The sequence below is a fragment of the Antedon bifida genome, chromosome 1 (genome assembly GCF_963402885.1).
Source record: "Antedon bifida chromosome 1, ecAntBifi1.1, whole genome shotgun sequence".
In the NCBI taxonomy this organism is placed as follows: domain Eukaryota; kingdom Metazoa; phylum Echinodermata; class Crinoidea; order Comatulida; family Antedonidae; genus Antedon; species Antedon bifida.
In genome coordinates, this window is record NC_136226.1 from 23,441,134 (window position 1) to 23,453,898 (window position 12,765).

Genomic DNA, 12,765 nt, shown 5'->3' on the forward strand with positions numbered 1-12,765 from the left:
GAAGCTATTAAGAATCATGTGCAAGATGTAGAAAGCATAAGAAAGGTCAGTGACCTGGATGTCACCACCAAGGCAGCAGCTGAAGCCTTTGAAGTCTTCAACTATAACATGTTTCTTGACGATAGTACCACAGATGCCGTCGCAGTCACTACAAAAGTGAAGGATTACATTGGAGAAATTGACAAAAATGCTGTGGATGAGTACATCTCCGGCATTATCTCAACCAGCATGAAGACTGTCGATGTAACCAACACCTTGATTGACAACACCATCTCTGACATTAATATTGACGACACATTGTCCAACGGCAAGATTGAAAACAATGTCTCTGATGTCGAGATTGTTGACACCCTCTCCGATGCCAAGATTACCTTAACCGTCTCAAACGCCAAGATTGACGAAACTGCCTCCGATCCCAAGATTGATGACACTCTCACCGATGGCAAGATTTACAACACCATCCTTGATGTTGAAATTGATGACCCCATCCCTGATGTTGAGATTGACATCAATGCAGTCAGACAGTATGTCGCTGAAATTATTCGCTACAGCAGTTATGTCATCGCCATGGACAAGGCAGATGAAAAGGATAGTAAGACTTTCGAAAACGACGTTTCAACCTGCAAGCCAAGCGAAGGTGAATTATTTTATTACATAAAAATAAACATGCATTTTATTATGTTTTTTTAATTAGTAATACAAATAGTACTATATTATTAAAAACAAACATTGCATTTATTCCTTACAGACAATTTGGCTGGTGATGTCCCTGCTAACCAGAATTCTACAGATGTACCACGAGCAGGAATTTTCAGGCGGCTTTTCCGTAGACTTAGACGAGGCATTCGTAATATCAGTTGCCACAAAACAACACAGACAGAGGAAATCCAGGATACTACCGGTGAAGATATCGACAGCATAGATGCCAGTGCCAATGATGCCAGTGCCAATGACGCCAGTGCCAATGATGCCAGTGCCAATGACGCCAGTGCTAATGATGCCAGTGCCAATGATGCCAGTGCCAATGATGCCAGTGCCAATGAAGTCAGTGCCAATGACGCCAGCAATGTCAGTGAACTTGCGGCAAATGATGAAGACAGAATTGATCTTGTTCACAATACTTCACACCACAGGTTCCTCTCTGCATTGTTATGCTACAAACACTAATCAAGTGCAATATTATACAGAATCAACTACTTATTAATATTACTGCAAAACCATTGGATTTTATAACTATATATTATATTTTATAACCAGAATGATACATATTATGTCTCATATTATATCAAATGCTTACAAATATAAGATTTCAAAGATTTTCAAAATATTGCCTTTGCGTTTATTATTTGCCTTCGTGTTCAATGTTCATTCACATCTGAGACTACAAATTTTACCAGTTAATGCTGATGAGGTTGAATATGACCATGGTGATGATGTGATACACTATACATATTATACATACATACACTTATATTTATTCAATATCCACTAGAAAAATAGATGATGATGTTGAAACAGAAAATGAATAATAATAAATCTAAAAGAACTCAAGAAATACATTAATTTCTCTTTAAAAACTTAACATTGGATGTTTTAGCAAATTAATTCATTATTAAAAACAAAATTCAGCAAAATTTGAATTATCAAATTAAGCCATACTGACTTGATCCAACGAATCATGATTTGCATAATTTATGATGCAATAATTGAAATACACTTAACCAAGATATTTCACTTAAGTCAATAAATATATGGATTTCACTTAAGGGATATTCAGTTAGATAGGAATTTCTTATTTTTTATTTTAGGATATTTCCTTTAGATAGTGTGATATATGTAGGGCTACAGGTTCCTAGGAACTCTCTTCCTACCACCAATCCACTACAATAGATGATCTCATTTGCCTTCTCATCCCACCTTGTTAGCAAGGCACCTAACAGTCAATCAATGTTTAAAAAAACAGTATTACTAGATGTTAAAATTCCATTGAAGCAATAAAACTCCTTCTTTGGGATTACTTTTCCATGAAACGAACGACAGGAAACATATTGGTGTTGACAGCAGTCAACACCTACTCAGGGGACAGACCATTATTAAGGCGGCACTTATATTAAGGGGACAATCTGTATAGTGAAACAACATACCAATTTGGCTGTACATTATGCATCCTCCCAAACAACTCAATCTTGCGTTTTCCTGGTGAAAGTCGCTCAATCAATCCATATATTTCATCTGGTTTGTGACTTGTCTCTCTCTCACTTCGGCTACAATGACATGACATCACAATCAAGGCCCCTATTATACCCTGCATGGTCACCCTTGACCCCAACCTACATGAATAAATATAACAGATAAAATAGTTTCCATAAAAATAAATCACAAAGATTTTCTGTAGAGTAAAGCCAACAAATTGTCTTTATGAGTGTCATAACTTGATTATGATTTCTCAATAAGCTAGACGATTCAAACTAAGTCTAAACAAGGAAATCAAACGAAAAGAACTGAATTCACAATAAATACACATTTACAAAATAAATACAGCTTGATTTACCAAACAATGTTCTTTCCCATGATTCAACCAATGACCTGTCCTTCCTGTTCAGATTAACATCTGAAGCTGGTTGGTCTTTACCCAGATGATTTCATCAACTTGTTTATATCTGGTTAAATTCAAATGTAAATGTATGGTCACCCATCAATAAAAAATAAACTCTGTACAAATAGGCAATAAATATAATAATATCGCATTCCTATGAGAACTGAGAATACTCAATAGGTGTTCCAAGAACATGTTCCAAGAATCTTGATATTTGACACATGCTTGCTTGTAGTCCCAATATGTAGTCAGTGTGTTGCTTCTAGGGAAAAAAAAACAAAAAAACAAGTACACTGGAAGTTATCTTAGCAAGCGAAAAGTTATGTAACATAGACTTCTTATACTAGTCTACAATGACAAACTTTTGTTTGCAAACTGGAGCAAACTCAGAATTTGTCAAGAAAAGTTTTCTAAAGTGTAGATCAATTGACTTCAGCAACTGCAGGAAACAAGTTTGTAGAAGTCTACACACTAGAAAACTTTGGTTTTGCAAACTCAAGAAAAATCCAAGTTTGAAAACAAAAAATTGGTACATTCTGATACATATCACATATTAATTACAAAATGAATGTACCGTAAAATAAAACTTACTTTAAACTATTTGGAAGATTCTCTGATGTAATGAGAGTGACAATTTCCATGAAGGTTTCAAATAACTTTGATTTGCATATGTTACACCTGTTAGAGGCAAGAAATGTTTTAATTAGGTGATCATTTAGAATAAAATGATCACCTATTGTTATTGTATGAAATCTTTATAATGTTTTTCATTATTTCTTTCTGTACAGATTTTGTGTGTCAATTATCTCAAAAAGTTAAATGTCAATAATCACAAAAATAACACAATATCTTCAAAATAATTTAGTTTAATCCTAGTTAGCTTTTCAGCGTGATCACTCATCTGTGACGTCATTTATACACCATTTTGTGAAATTACATTATCAATCATATCTCCATAACTTGTGACAAAATATCAATAAAATTCTCTATAAGTAAACTTCAGGTGAAGGGTAAAAATATTAGCAAATAAAAACTTGCGCGTTTCAAGGTCATGCGCGTGAAATTGCGTGTTAAAAATTTAAAAAGCTCAAAATTAAGTTTTGATCAATTTAGAGCATGAATTAGGTCATTTGCGTGTTTCAAAAAATTACTGCGCAAAAAAATGTTTGCGAGCGCGATACTTAAAAAGCGTAAAAAAATACGATTTTTTTACAAACCGCATGCTACTCACCATTCTTAGTACATTCACCGATTTTGAGTCCATTCCGACTTAAATTAACGCTATACGAGCAGGTTAAAAATGACAAAATGCGCGCATTAATTTCACTAAAGTTCTGAAAATGGTGAAAAATAAGGCATTTTTAAAATGAAAATAATTCTTCAGAATGCACGATGACCCCCAATTTTTTCAACTTATTTTGGAAGCCATTGAGTTGTAGATATGAATTCATGTACTGTACACATTTCACGTACAAAATGTTGTGACGTCATCAAATGGCCACTTGAATTTAAAAATTAGGTTTTTTTCTATTTCGTCATAGATTATCACATTCAACAGAGCGCATTTCGGTTATTTGTGCTCGAATTTCTCACAAATTTCAGTATGTGCTTGTTTAATTATTTATCTTTCTCATGAGTTGTCAGTGTTTTCATTTTGACGACGTCATCACGCGTAAAAACTTGAAAAAACATAGGTCGTGTAATTTTACCTACACCATACATTTGAATATCTTACAGCTCTTCAGAATTAAAGGTGACCTTGAGGATTATAACTTATTATGAAAGCTGATGAAATGTAGATATGAATTCATATAAAAAATAAGCCTATCGGATGTTGTGATGTTATCATATGGCCAGTTGAAGTTAAAAAGTAGTTTTTAAATTTCTTTATTCAAAGTTATACAAAATTCAAAGATCGCGCATTGCGCTTCTACGTATCAAATTCTCTTCCAATCCTTATATTTTTTTGCTCAATTCATTATCTTTCGAAATTGTCATCTTCGAGTTTATTTTGATAATTCCATCATACCAAAAAATTAGAACATGATGTGGGTCCCGTAATTTCACCTATGCTACACTGTATATAGATATACAGTATATACTGTACATATTGTATATGACACATAATAGGTACAACTCAGCACTATATAAGCGTATATGCATCATGCCATAGGATGGCGTACATCAACTTTTTACGATCGTATGTTAACATACATGCATGTTTAAACAAATTTAATTTCATTAAAATGATAAAAATGATCACCTATAATTCTATTAAATTCTAGTTTAAATGTTTTTGTATTAATTGTATTCTGTCTTGATGTGAAATACAAACTATTATTATACTAATGATGTATTGATGACAATGATGTAAATTCGGCCTACTATTTATAAACTAAGTTTTGTAAGCAAGTAACTAAGTACTGTAGGCTATTTGTAAACTACATTGTGGCATGGAATTCTGATACACAAATCATATGAAATTTCTACCTTGTATTTCTTTGACCTACATCCTTGGTTGTAACACCTTGTTTGATTCCCTTTACAGAGACTTCAAGTGGACAATCAGGAACTGCCGACCAGACAATAGCTGGAAATATGTAAGAAGTTGCAATTAAATTAAGCAACACCGCATTCATTAGTCGCATGTAACGCGACTCTACAGCTGACTATGTCGGTCGGTAAACTTGAGCACGCGACTGCAGCAATGTATATGGCTTTATTCAAATAAAGACTACTGGAAAATCTTTCAGTCAATCATAACTTAATATAAATATATACACATTTTAATTAAAATGACTTGGCTTGTAATATTATCTCAATACAATTTAGCTAAAGTATTTTGATAAATTGATGCTTAAAAAGAAAATCTGTTCATACCTGATCCACATGGTGACATTTTACCAAGAGCCTTAATATGATTCTGTTCGATGTACTCTTTTGAATGTTTAAATTCAACATTAGAATGATATAAAAACACTATCATGTACTGCAAAACTTAGTTTTTCATGAATGCCATCGATTCTTTTGAGTAAGGCTCTTTTTGTAGCCTCTTCATTGAAGTTACATTTTCCAATAACAATGCTTTTGAACTTTATTAGCTCAGCGAGGAAGTGAGAGAGGAGTGCTCCCTGACAACCAAGAATGTTCCACTTGGCAAACTTGTCACTACAGCTCATTGAGAGACTCCGACTTCCTCTGCCTGGCTTCAGGCGCAGAACCCCAACGGCATGGTAACCACTGGAATCTTTGGGATCTTGAGTGTCTCCTGGTACACATTTGGCTCCAGTTCGATGATCTTCAAACCTCTTGTTTTCACCAAAACCAATACTTTCACATTGCTCTTTGGTTAAACTGATTTCATCAGTAGTTTCTTGATCTTCATCAGTATTTGAAACAACTTCTGATGAGCAGATTTTGGCGGTCTTCAATTGAAACTCGCAGCGTACCGGTGATGCTTTTCTTTTACGACTACTAACGTTGGCATCACAGTTGTCTCCAAGGCTATTACTACATTCAGTACTTGTACCTGCCTCCATAAACTTACAATTTAAAAGGAGACATTTACGGCAGGAACTTTGCTCTATATTACTCTGTTCAATGTTGGGCATTGGATCATGTGTTGTCTGTATACTATCACTATCTGCTGTATCAAAAATTGAAGCATCACCACCTTTGAAGGAAAAAACAATTGTTTGATTAAAACATGTAAATATGGAAACATGAGAATAATAATGTGGATACTCCCACAACACACAAACAAAACTAAAATACAGGATTTCTGTCAAAAGAAAACGGGAAATAATGGTTTTAAAATATTTGTATGATATTCATTAGTTAACTAGAAAAATAGGCTAATGACTTATGGAAAAATGATAACCTATTATGAATATTATATAATACAATTAGCTGATGATATATAGTACAATTAGCTGATGATACACAAGTAGAAAAACAAAATTAAATAAATGACAAATGACACATGATGTAATGTATGTTACAGTAATGTGATTGTGAACAATGAAGAATAAAACTGGGCTGTTTTCACAAAAGTAAAAAAAAAGAATGTTTATGTTTTATTTATATTTATTATAAACATTCACTTAAAATAGATAGGGGATTTACAAGTGGAAGTTGTTCTCGCTTAGCCTAAATACACTCACAAGGTGTTTGGCTGGTAAAAAAGTGGAATGCCACATCTGGTTTCAACTGGAATTCTCCATTGGTATTAATATCATAGAAAATGCTATCTTCTTTTAGAATGCTCTTCTTTATTTGATGATATAAATACCTGTAATAGAAACATGACAAAAAAATGTCTACTTTTGTCAAAGATAAATATAATAAGAGTAAAATACAAATAACATTAATAATAGAAATAATAAACATATTTATTGAGTAAATTCCAAAGAGTAACATGTTGGGCATGTTTGTTAATTAACAGGTAAAGGGTAAAAAAACAATCAAAAGCTGTCAACAATGCATAAATTACCACCTTGACAAAACCCCTGAAATGCAAGTCCTGTATTAATATTAATTTAGTGATGAACTAATTTATTCTTCACCTTTGAAATATATATATATAGGCCTAAGCTATGCATCTACTAGGCTACGTACAGTTATTAAGAATGAGTAATATTAGAGTTATAGTAGGCCTACCTCAAAAATGCTCGTCTAGTAACAACCTCTGAATGGTAATCATGAATTACATCACCTGATTTACAGTAAATATAAACAGAAAGTTAGTCTTACAGTTGAAACATGCAACTAATGACACGGTTTTAGCTTAATTTCCACGCTCAAAATAAAAGAATTACTCCATTTGTCATTGATACTTGACCACAACTAACACTTCTTGAGATGGCTTACATTTGTATGTAATACTAATAAATAGACAGCTTTATTACAGATAAGGATTAAAAAGATACTTGCCAGATTTGCTAAGTTTATCCAGCCCAACACATTTACAACCAGTGCCAAGGGCAACAACTTCATATACCCTTGTAAAGTTCTAGACCATAACAAAGAAAAGAAACTATATTAAGTGGTAGCAGATCTATATTTCATAAATGGGGGGGGGGGGGGGGTGACCACCAGGCTAAAAGAGTGAGGAACTTGTCTCATCATTTGCATTTATTTTTTTTTTTAACTGGGGAAGGAAAGGGGGGGGGGGGGGATTTTGCCTACTTTCTGCTCTGGATTTGAACCCGATTTTCGCACAAATTTTAGTATGTGCTTGCTCAATTAATTATCTTTCTCATGAGTTGTAAACATTTTCAATTTGATGCTGTCATCAAGCATAAAAACTTGAATAACCTAGGTCGTGTAATTTCAGCTACAGTACAACATCCATTTGAATATCTTACAGCTCTTCAGAATTAAAGGTGACTTTGAAGATTATAACTTATTATGAAAGCTGATGAAATGTAGATATGAATTCATATAAAAATTAAGCCTATCGGATGATGTGATGTTATCATATGGCCAGTTGAAGTTAAAAAGTAGTTTTAAAATTTCTTTAGTCAAAGTTATACAAATTTCAAAGATCGCGCAATGTGTCAAATTCTCTTCCAATCCTTATATTTTTTTGCTCAATTCATTATCTTTCGAAATTGTCATCTTCGAGTTTATTTTGATAATTCCATCATACCAAAAAATTAGAACATGATGTGGGTCCCGTAATTTCACCTATGCTACACTGTATATAGATATACAGTATATACTGTACATATTGTATATGACACATAATAGGTACAACTCAGCACTATTAAAGTGTATATGCATCATGTCATAGGGTGGCGTACATCAACTTTTTACGATCGTATGTTAACGTACATGCATGTTTAAAAAATGTTAATCTCATTAAAATGATAAAAATGATCACCTATAATTCGTCAAAGTGACGAATTAAATTCTAGTTATTATTTATAATTTTATATGGGGGTGGGAGAGTGGAGACTCAGTCTCAGGTCTCTCTTCGCCTCTGCAAACAAGTACAAAGTCGCTAGGTTTTTTTTACACACACTACAAACATGTATAGCACTACAATGTCCAATCTATTATCAGTAGGCTTACTGCTAGGCCGTTCTCTCACCTTGCTGTACACTCTGTGGCTGCCGAATGCATCTCGTCGGATTCGGGAGATTGGGCCGGCATGGCCTGGGCCTAGCCTGAACAACTCCAGCTAAAATAGTCCATTCACGATTAGCCTGAGGCTTTCCTCTTTTAGGCAAACCTTGCTCGTAGTGATTTACACATAATCTAGCTATCATGTTCTTGACGTCGTGATCCATTGTTGAATTGTTGGTTTATAAATCGATACGATCAAAACAAAACACTGCAGGCATGCAGAGAGAGGATGCACGTGCTGTCAAGATCGCTCGAAAGAGGGCGGGAACTTTTTAAATAAAAGGAGTAATTAACGGTATGATTTCTATTTTTAGGCCAATAGATACAATTACAATATCTATGATAATAGATAACGATTAACGAAGTTTTAAAGTAGACCATTACTTACCTTGAAATCCACCCAATATGACATAGGGCCTATTGTCTTTCATGAGATTTTCGTATCACACACAGTGTGGAAAGGTTGCTCTTAATTAACTTTCGCCTTGATGTTCTTTGACTGTGTTTATACAACACTCTAAATTTAAACAATTTTTACTGTGCTGTAGGGTTGATGCCAACCCCCAAAAACTTGTAGTTATACATTGAATCATAGCACCGTGTTATACCGCAGTTTATAATACCAAGTTGTATTTTCCTCATGTATTAAGAATTAATGAGTTTATTAAGGTTTATAAAAAAAGGATGATATTGCTAGTTTCCTGGACTTTCTGAGTTCTCACTTCTGAGGACGATCAAAATATATTGATCAACGTCGAGAAAATCAACAGTTCTTTTCAGAACTAAATATACGTGGTGTACCGCAAACTTTATATTATTAAATATATACATGTTATAAACAGTCCTGTGACCGCCCCTGTTGGCTTACCGCGCAACGCGTTCATCGCGTCGCATGGTAGCATAATTGCGCGCTAGGTATCCATCACAACAGCTAGCTATAGCAACTTAACAACACAAATCATCTACAGCTTGATATATCAACTGTGTATGAAATACTGAGCGATAAATTCCGAATTATCTTCGTAATTATTATCAATTTAATTAAGTTATTGCGTACAAACAATGGAAAAGGTTCCAACGAACCGTGGTGAGTGGAGAAATCATTTAGAAACTTTTTATATAAATAGAAATAATAGTTGAAATGAATGACATTTTTTTTGGTTTTTTGGACACGATAAATTTCTTCACTGTGAAAATATTCACCCATAGGATAGACCTATATTAATTGTGTATGGCCAGAAGATAAATTGCCTAGGTAGCTTTACAGTGTACTTATTCTTTTTAAATGTTTGCAGACATAATTGTCAACGAAACGTTCGGGCCTGTCATCCAAGGACTAAAAACAAAATCTAGTTTCAGTGGGAAGACAAAGGCACAAGGAAACGATGCTACAAAGACCAGCATCAATGATTTGGCAGTCAAGCCAAAGGTTGAACGTCCTCAGCACAGGATTAAGCCACCAGTTGCACCAAAACCAGCAAAGAAAAATGTAAAAAAGATGGCGCATTCAATCCAAGGTGATGACAGTATTGTGAAAGAGGACAAGTTTCATCAGATTAAGCCACCAGTTGCACCAAAACCAGCGAAGAAAAGTGTAAGAATGATGGCTTATTCAATCCATGATGGCAATATTGTAAAAGGGGACAAGTTGCATCAGATTAAGCCACCAGTTGCACCAAAACCATTAAAGAAAAGTGCAAAAAAGATGGCGCATTCAATCCAAGGTGATGGCAATATTGTAAAAGAGGACAAGTTTCATCATATTAAGCCACCAGTTGCACCAACACCAGCGAAGAAAAGCGTAAAAAAGATGGAGCATTCAATCCAAGGTGATGACAATATTGTAAACCAGGACAAGTTTCACCAGATTAAGCCACTAGTTGCACCAAAACCAGCAAAGAAAAATGTAAAAAAGATGGCGCATTCAATCCAAGGTGATGGCAATATTGTAAAAGAGGACAAGTTAAAAAAGCCACCCAAAATAATCGGCTGGGCGAAACTCCTTGGCAACACCAAAACAAGAGGTGCATCTGTGAAAAATATGACACAGAACTTAATGCAGGTAAATAGACAGGTACTGTACGGACATACAATAATGCCATTTCTTTTTGTGTCTGTTATTCACAGGATTTAGTGCATCTCTCACAATCATCATGATTTTTCTCAACTGGTGGCCTTTTCCTAAAGTTTATTTTTTAATGCCTCATTTGACTGTTTTATGAATTTTATATACATTTTACAAGTAATTTTACATAGTGTATATGTAATTACATTGTTGTGTGGTAAACAATTAACGATTATTTTCTAAGAAGAACATGGACATTTTTTAGTACTGTAAGCTGCTTTAATTATACCCATATTCATCGTTTAATTTTACAGGCTTCTCGTGTTGAAGACATCCCAGTTACACGAAAATCAACTCGAAATATGGCAAATAGTTTTGTTGATAAAAAGGTTGAAGATATGCCGAATAAGTCAAAACCATCACTTGCTGGTGATGAGAGCGATGATGAGGATGAGATATTTTATGATGCACTTTCAGGTACTTATTACAATCAATCTAGTGTAAAAAAGATGGCGCATTCAATCCAAGATGATGACAATATTGTAAAAGAGGACAAGTTTCATCATATTAAGCCACCAGTTGCACCAAAACCAGCGAAGAAAAGTGTAAAAAAGATGGCGCATTCAATCCAAGGTGATGACAATATTGTAAAAGAGGACAAGTTGAAAAAGCCACCCAAAATAATCGGCTGGGCGAAACTCCTTGGCAACACCAAAACAAGAAGTGCATCTGTGAAAAATATGAACAGTGGATTGGATTGGAGCGACGATGAGGATGAGATATTTTATGATGCACTTTCAGGTACTTATTACAATCAATTTAATTATTTCTCTTATTTTGACAAGTTTTTTTTAAAACCTTACATGGATGTAATAATGTACAAAATGTCACACAATGTTTGCATTTTACAGACTTGAATGACATTTTTGATGAACCTCAATGCATCAGTGGTTCTGAAGATATTAAGAATCATGTGCAAGATGTAGAAGGCATAAGAAAGGTCAGTGACCTGGATGTCACCACCAAGGCAGAAGCTGCAGCCATTGAAGTCTTTGACAATAACATGTTCCTTGACGATAGTACCCCAGATGCCGTCGCAGTCACTACAAAAGTGAAGGATTACATTGGAGAAATTGACAAAATTGCCGTGGATGAGTACATCTCCGGCATTATCTCAACCAGCATGAAGACTGTTGATGTAACCAACACCTTGATTGACAACACCCTCTCTGACATGAATATTGACGACACATTGTCCAACGGCAAGATTGAAAACACTGTCTCTGATGTCGAGATTGTTGACACCCTCTCCGATGGCAAGATTACCTTAACTGTCTCAAACGCCAAGATTGACGAAACTGCCTCTGATCCCAAGATTGATGACACTCTCACCGATGGCAAGATTTACAACACCATCCTTGATGTTGAAATTGATGACCCCATCCCTGATGTTGAGATTGACATCAATGCAGTCAGACAGTATGTCGCTGAAATTATTCGCTACAGCAGTTATGTCATCGCCATGGACAAGGCAGATGAAAAGGATAGTAAGACTTTCGAAAACGACGTTTCAACCTGCAAGCCAAGCGAAGGTGATTTATTTTATTACATAAAAATAAACATGCATTTTATTATGTTTTTAGTTTTTTTTATTAGTAATACAAATAGTACTATATTATTAAAAACAAACATTGCATTTATTCCATACAGACAATTTGGCTGGTGATGTCCCTGCTCAACAGAATTCTACAGATGTACCACGAGCAGGAATTTTCAGGCGGCTTTTCCGCAGACTTAGACGAGGCATTCGTAATATCAGTTGCCACAAAATACTGACAGAGGAAATCCAGGATACTACCGGTGAAGATATCGACAGCACAGATGCCAGTGCCAATGATGCCAGTGCCAATGATGCCAGTGCCAATGACGCCAGTGCCAATGATGCCAGTGCCAATGACGCCAGTGCCAATGAAGT

The 12,765-nt window shown here is 34.8% G+C and overlaps 1 protein-coding gene and 1 long non-coding RNA gene across 2 annotated transcripts; both read right to left on the reverse strand.

The window, feature by feature from the left end:
* Nucleotides 1-930: 930 nt before the first annotated feature.
* On the reverse strand, nucleotides 931-2,644 carry LOC144835162 (uncharacterized). The gene is made up of 3 exons (XR_013611049.1): nucleotides 2,552-2,644; nucleotides 2,145-2,330; nucleotides 931-1,163 (listed from the first exon to the last, which is right to left on the reverse strand). It is a non-coding gene; the product is annotated as an uncharacterized LOC144835162 (long non-coding RNA).
* A 2,451-nt stretch (nucleotides 2,645-5,095) lies between these two features.
* LOC144853348 (tRNA-specific adenosine deaminase 1-like) lies at nucleotides 5,096-9,137 on the reverse strand. Its single transcript, XM_078711118.1, has 6 exons — nucleotides 9,114-9,137; nucleotides 7,529-7,607; nucleotides 7,256-7,310; nucleotides 6,760-6,887; nucleotides 5,477-6,269; nucleotides 5,096-5,186 (listed from the first exon to the last, which is right to left on the reverse strand). The coding sequence occupies exons 1-5, from the start codon at nucleotides 9,135-9,137 to the stop codon at nucleotides 5,557-5,559; spliced, it is 999 nt and encodes a 332-aa protein (XP_078567244.1). The 3' UTR covers nucleotides 5,096-5,186; nucleotides 5,477-5,556.
* Nucleotides 9,138-12,765: the final 3,628 nt, after the last annotated feature.

What these genes read in the sequence shown, in the direction of transcription:
- LOC144853348 (XM_078711118.1), bottom strand. Translation starts at nt 9,137, where the DNA reads ATGTCATATTGGGTGGATTTCAAG. An exon ending in CATATTGGGTGGATTTCAAG is followed by an intron (nt 7,608 to 9,113) that starts GTAAGTAATGGT and finishes GTTATGGTCTAG; the next exon opens with AACTTTACAAGGGTATATGA. An exon ending in ACTAGACGAGCATTTTTGAG is followed by an intron (nt 6,888 to 7,255) that starts GTAGGCCTACTA and finishes TTTCTATTACAG; the next exon opens with GTATTTATATCATCAAATAA.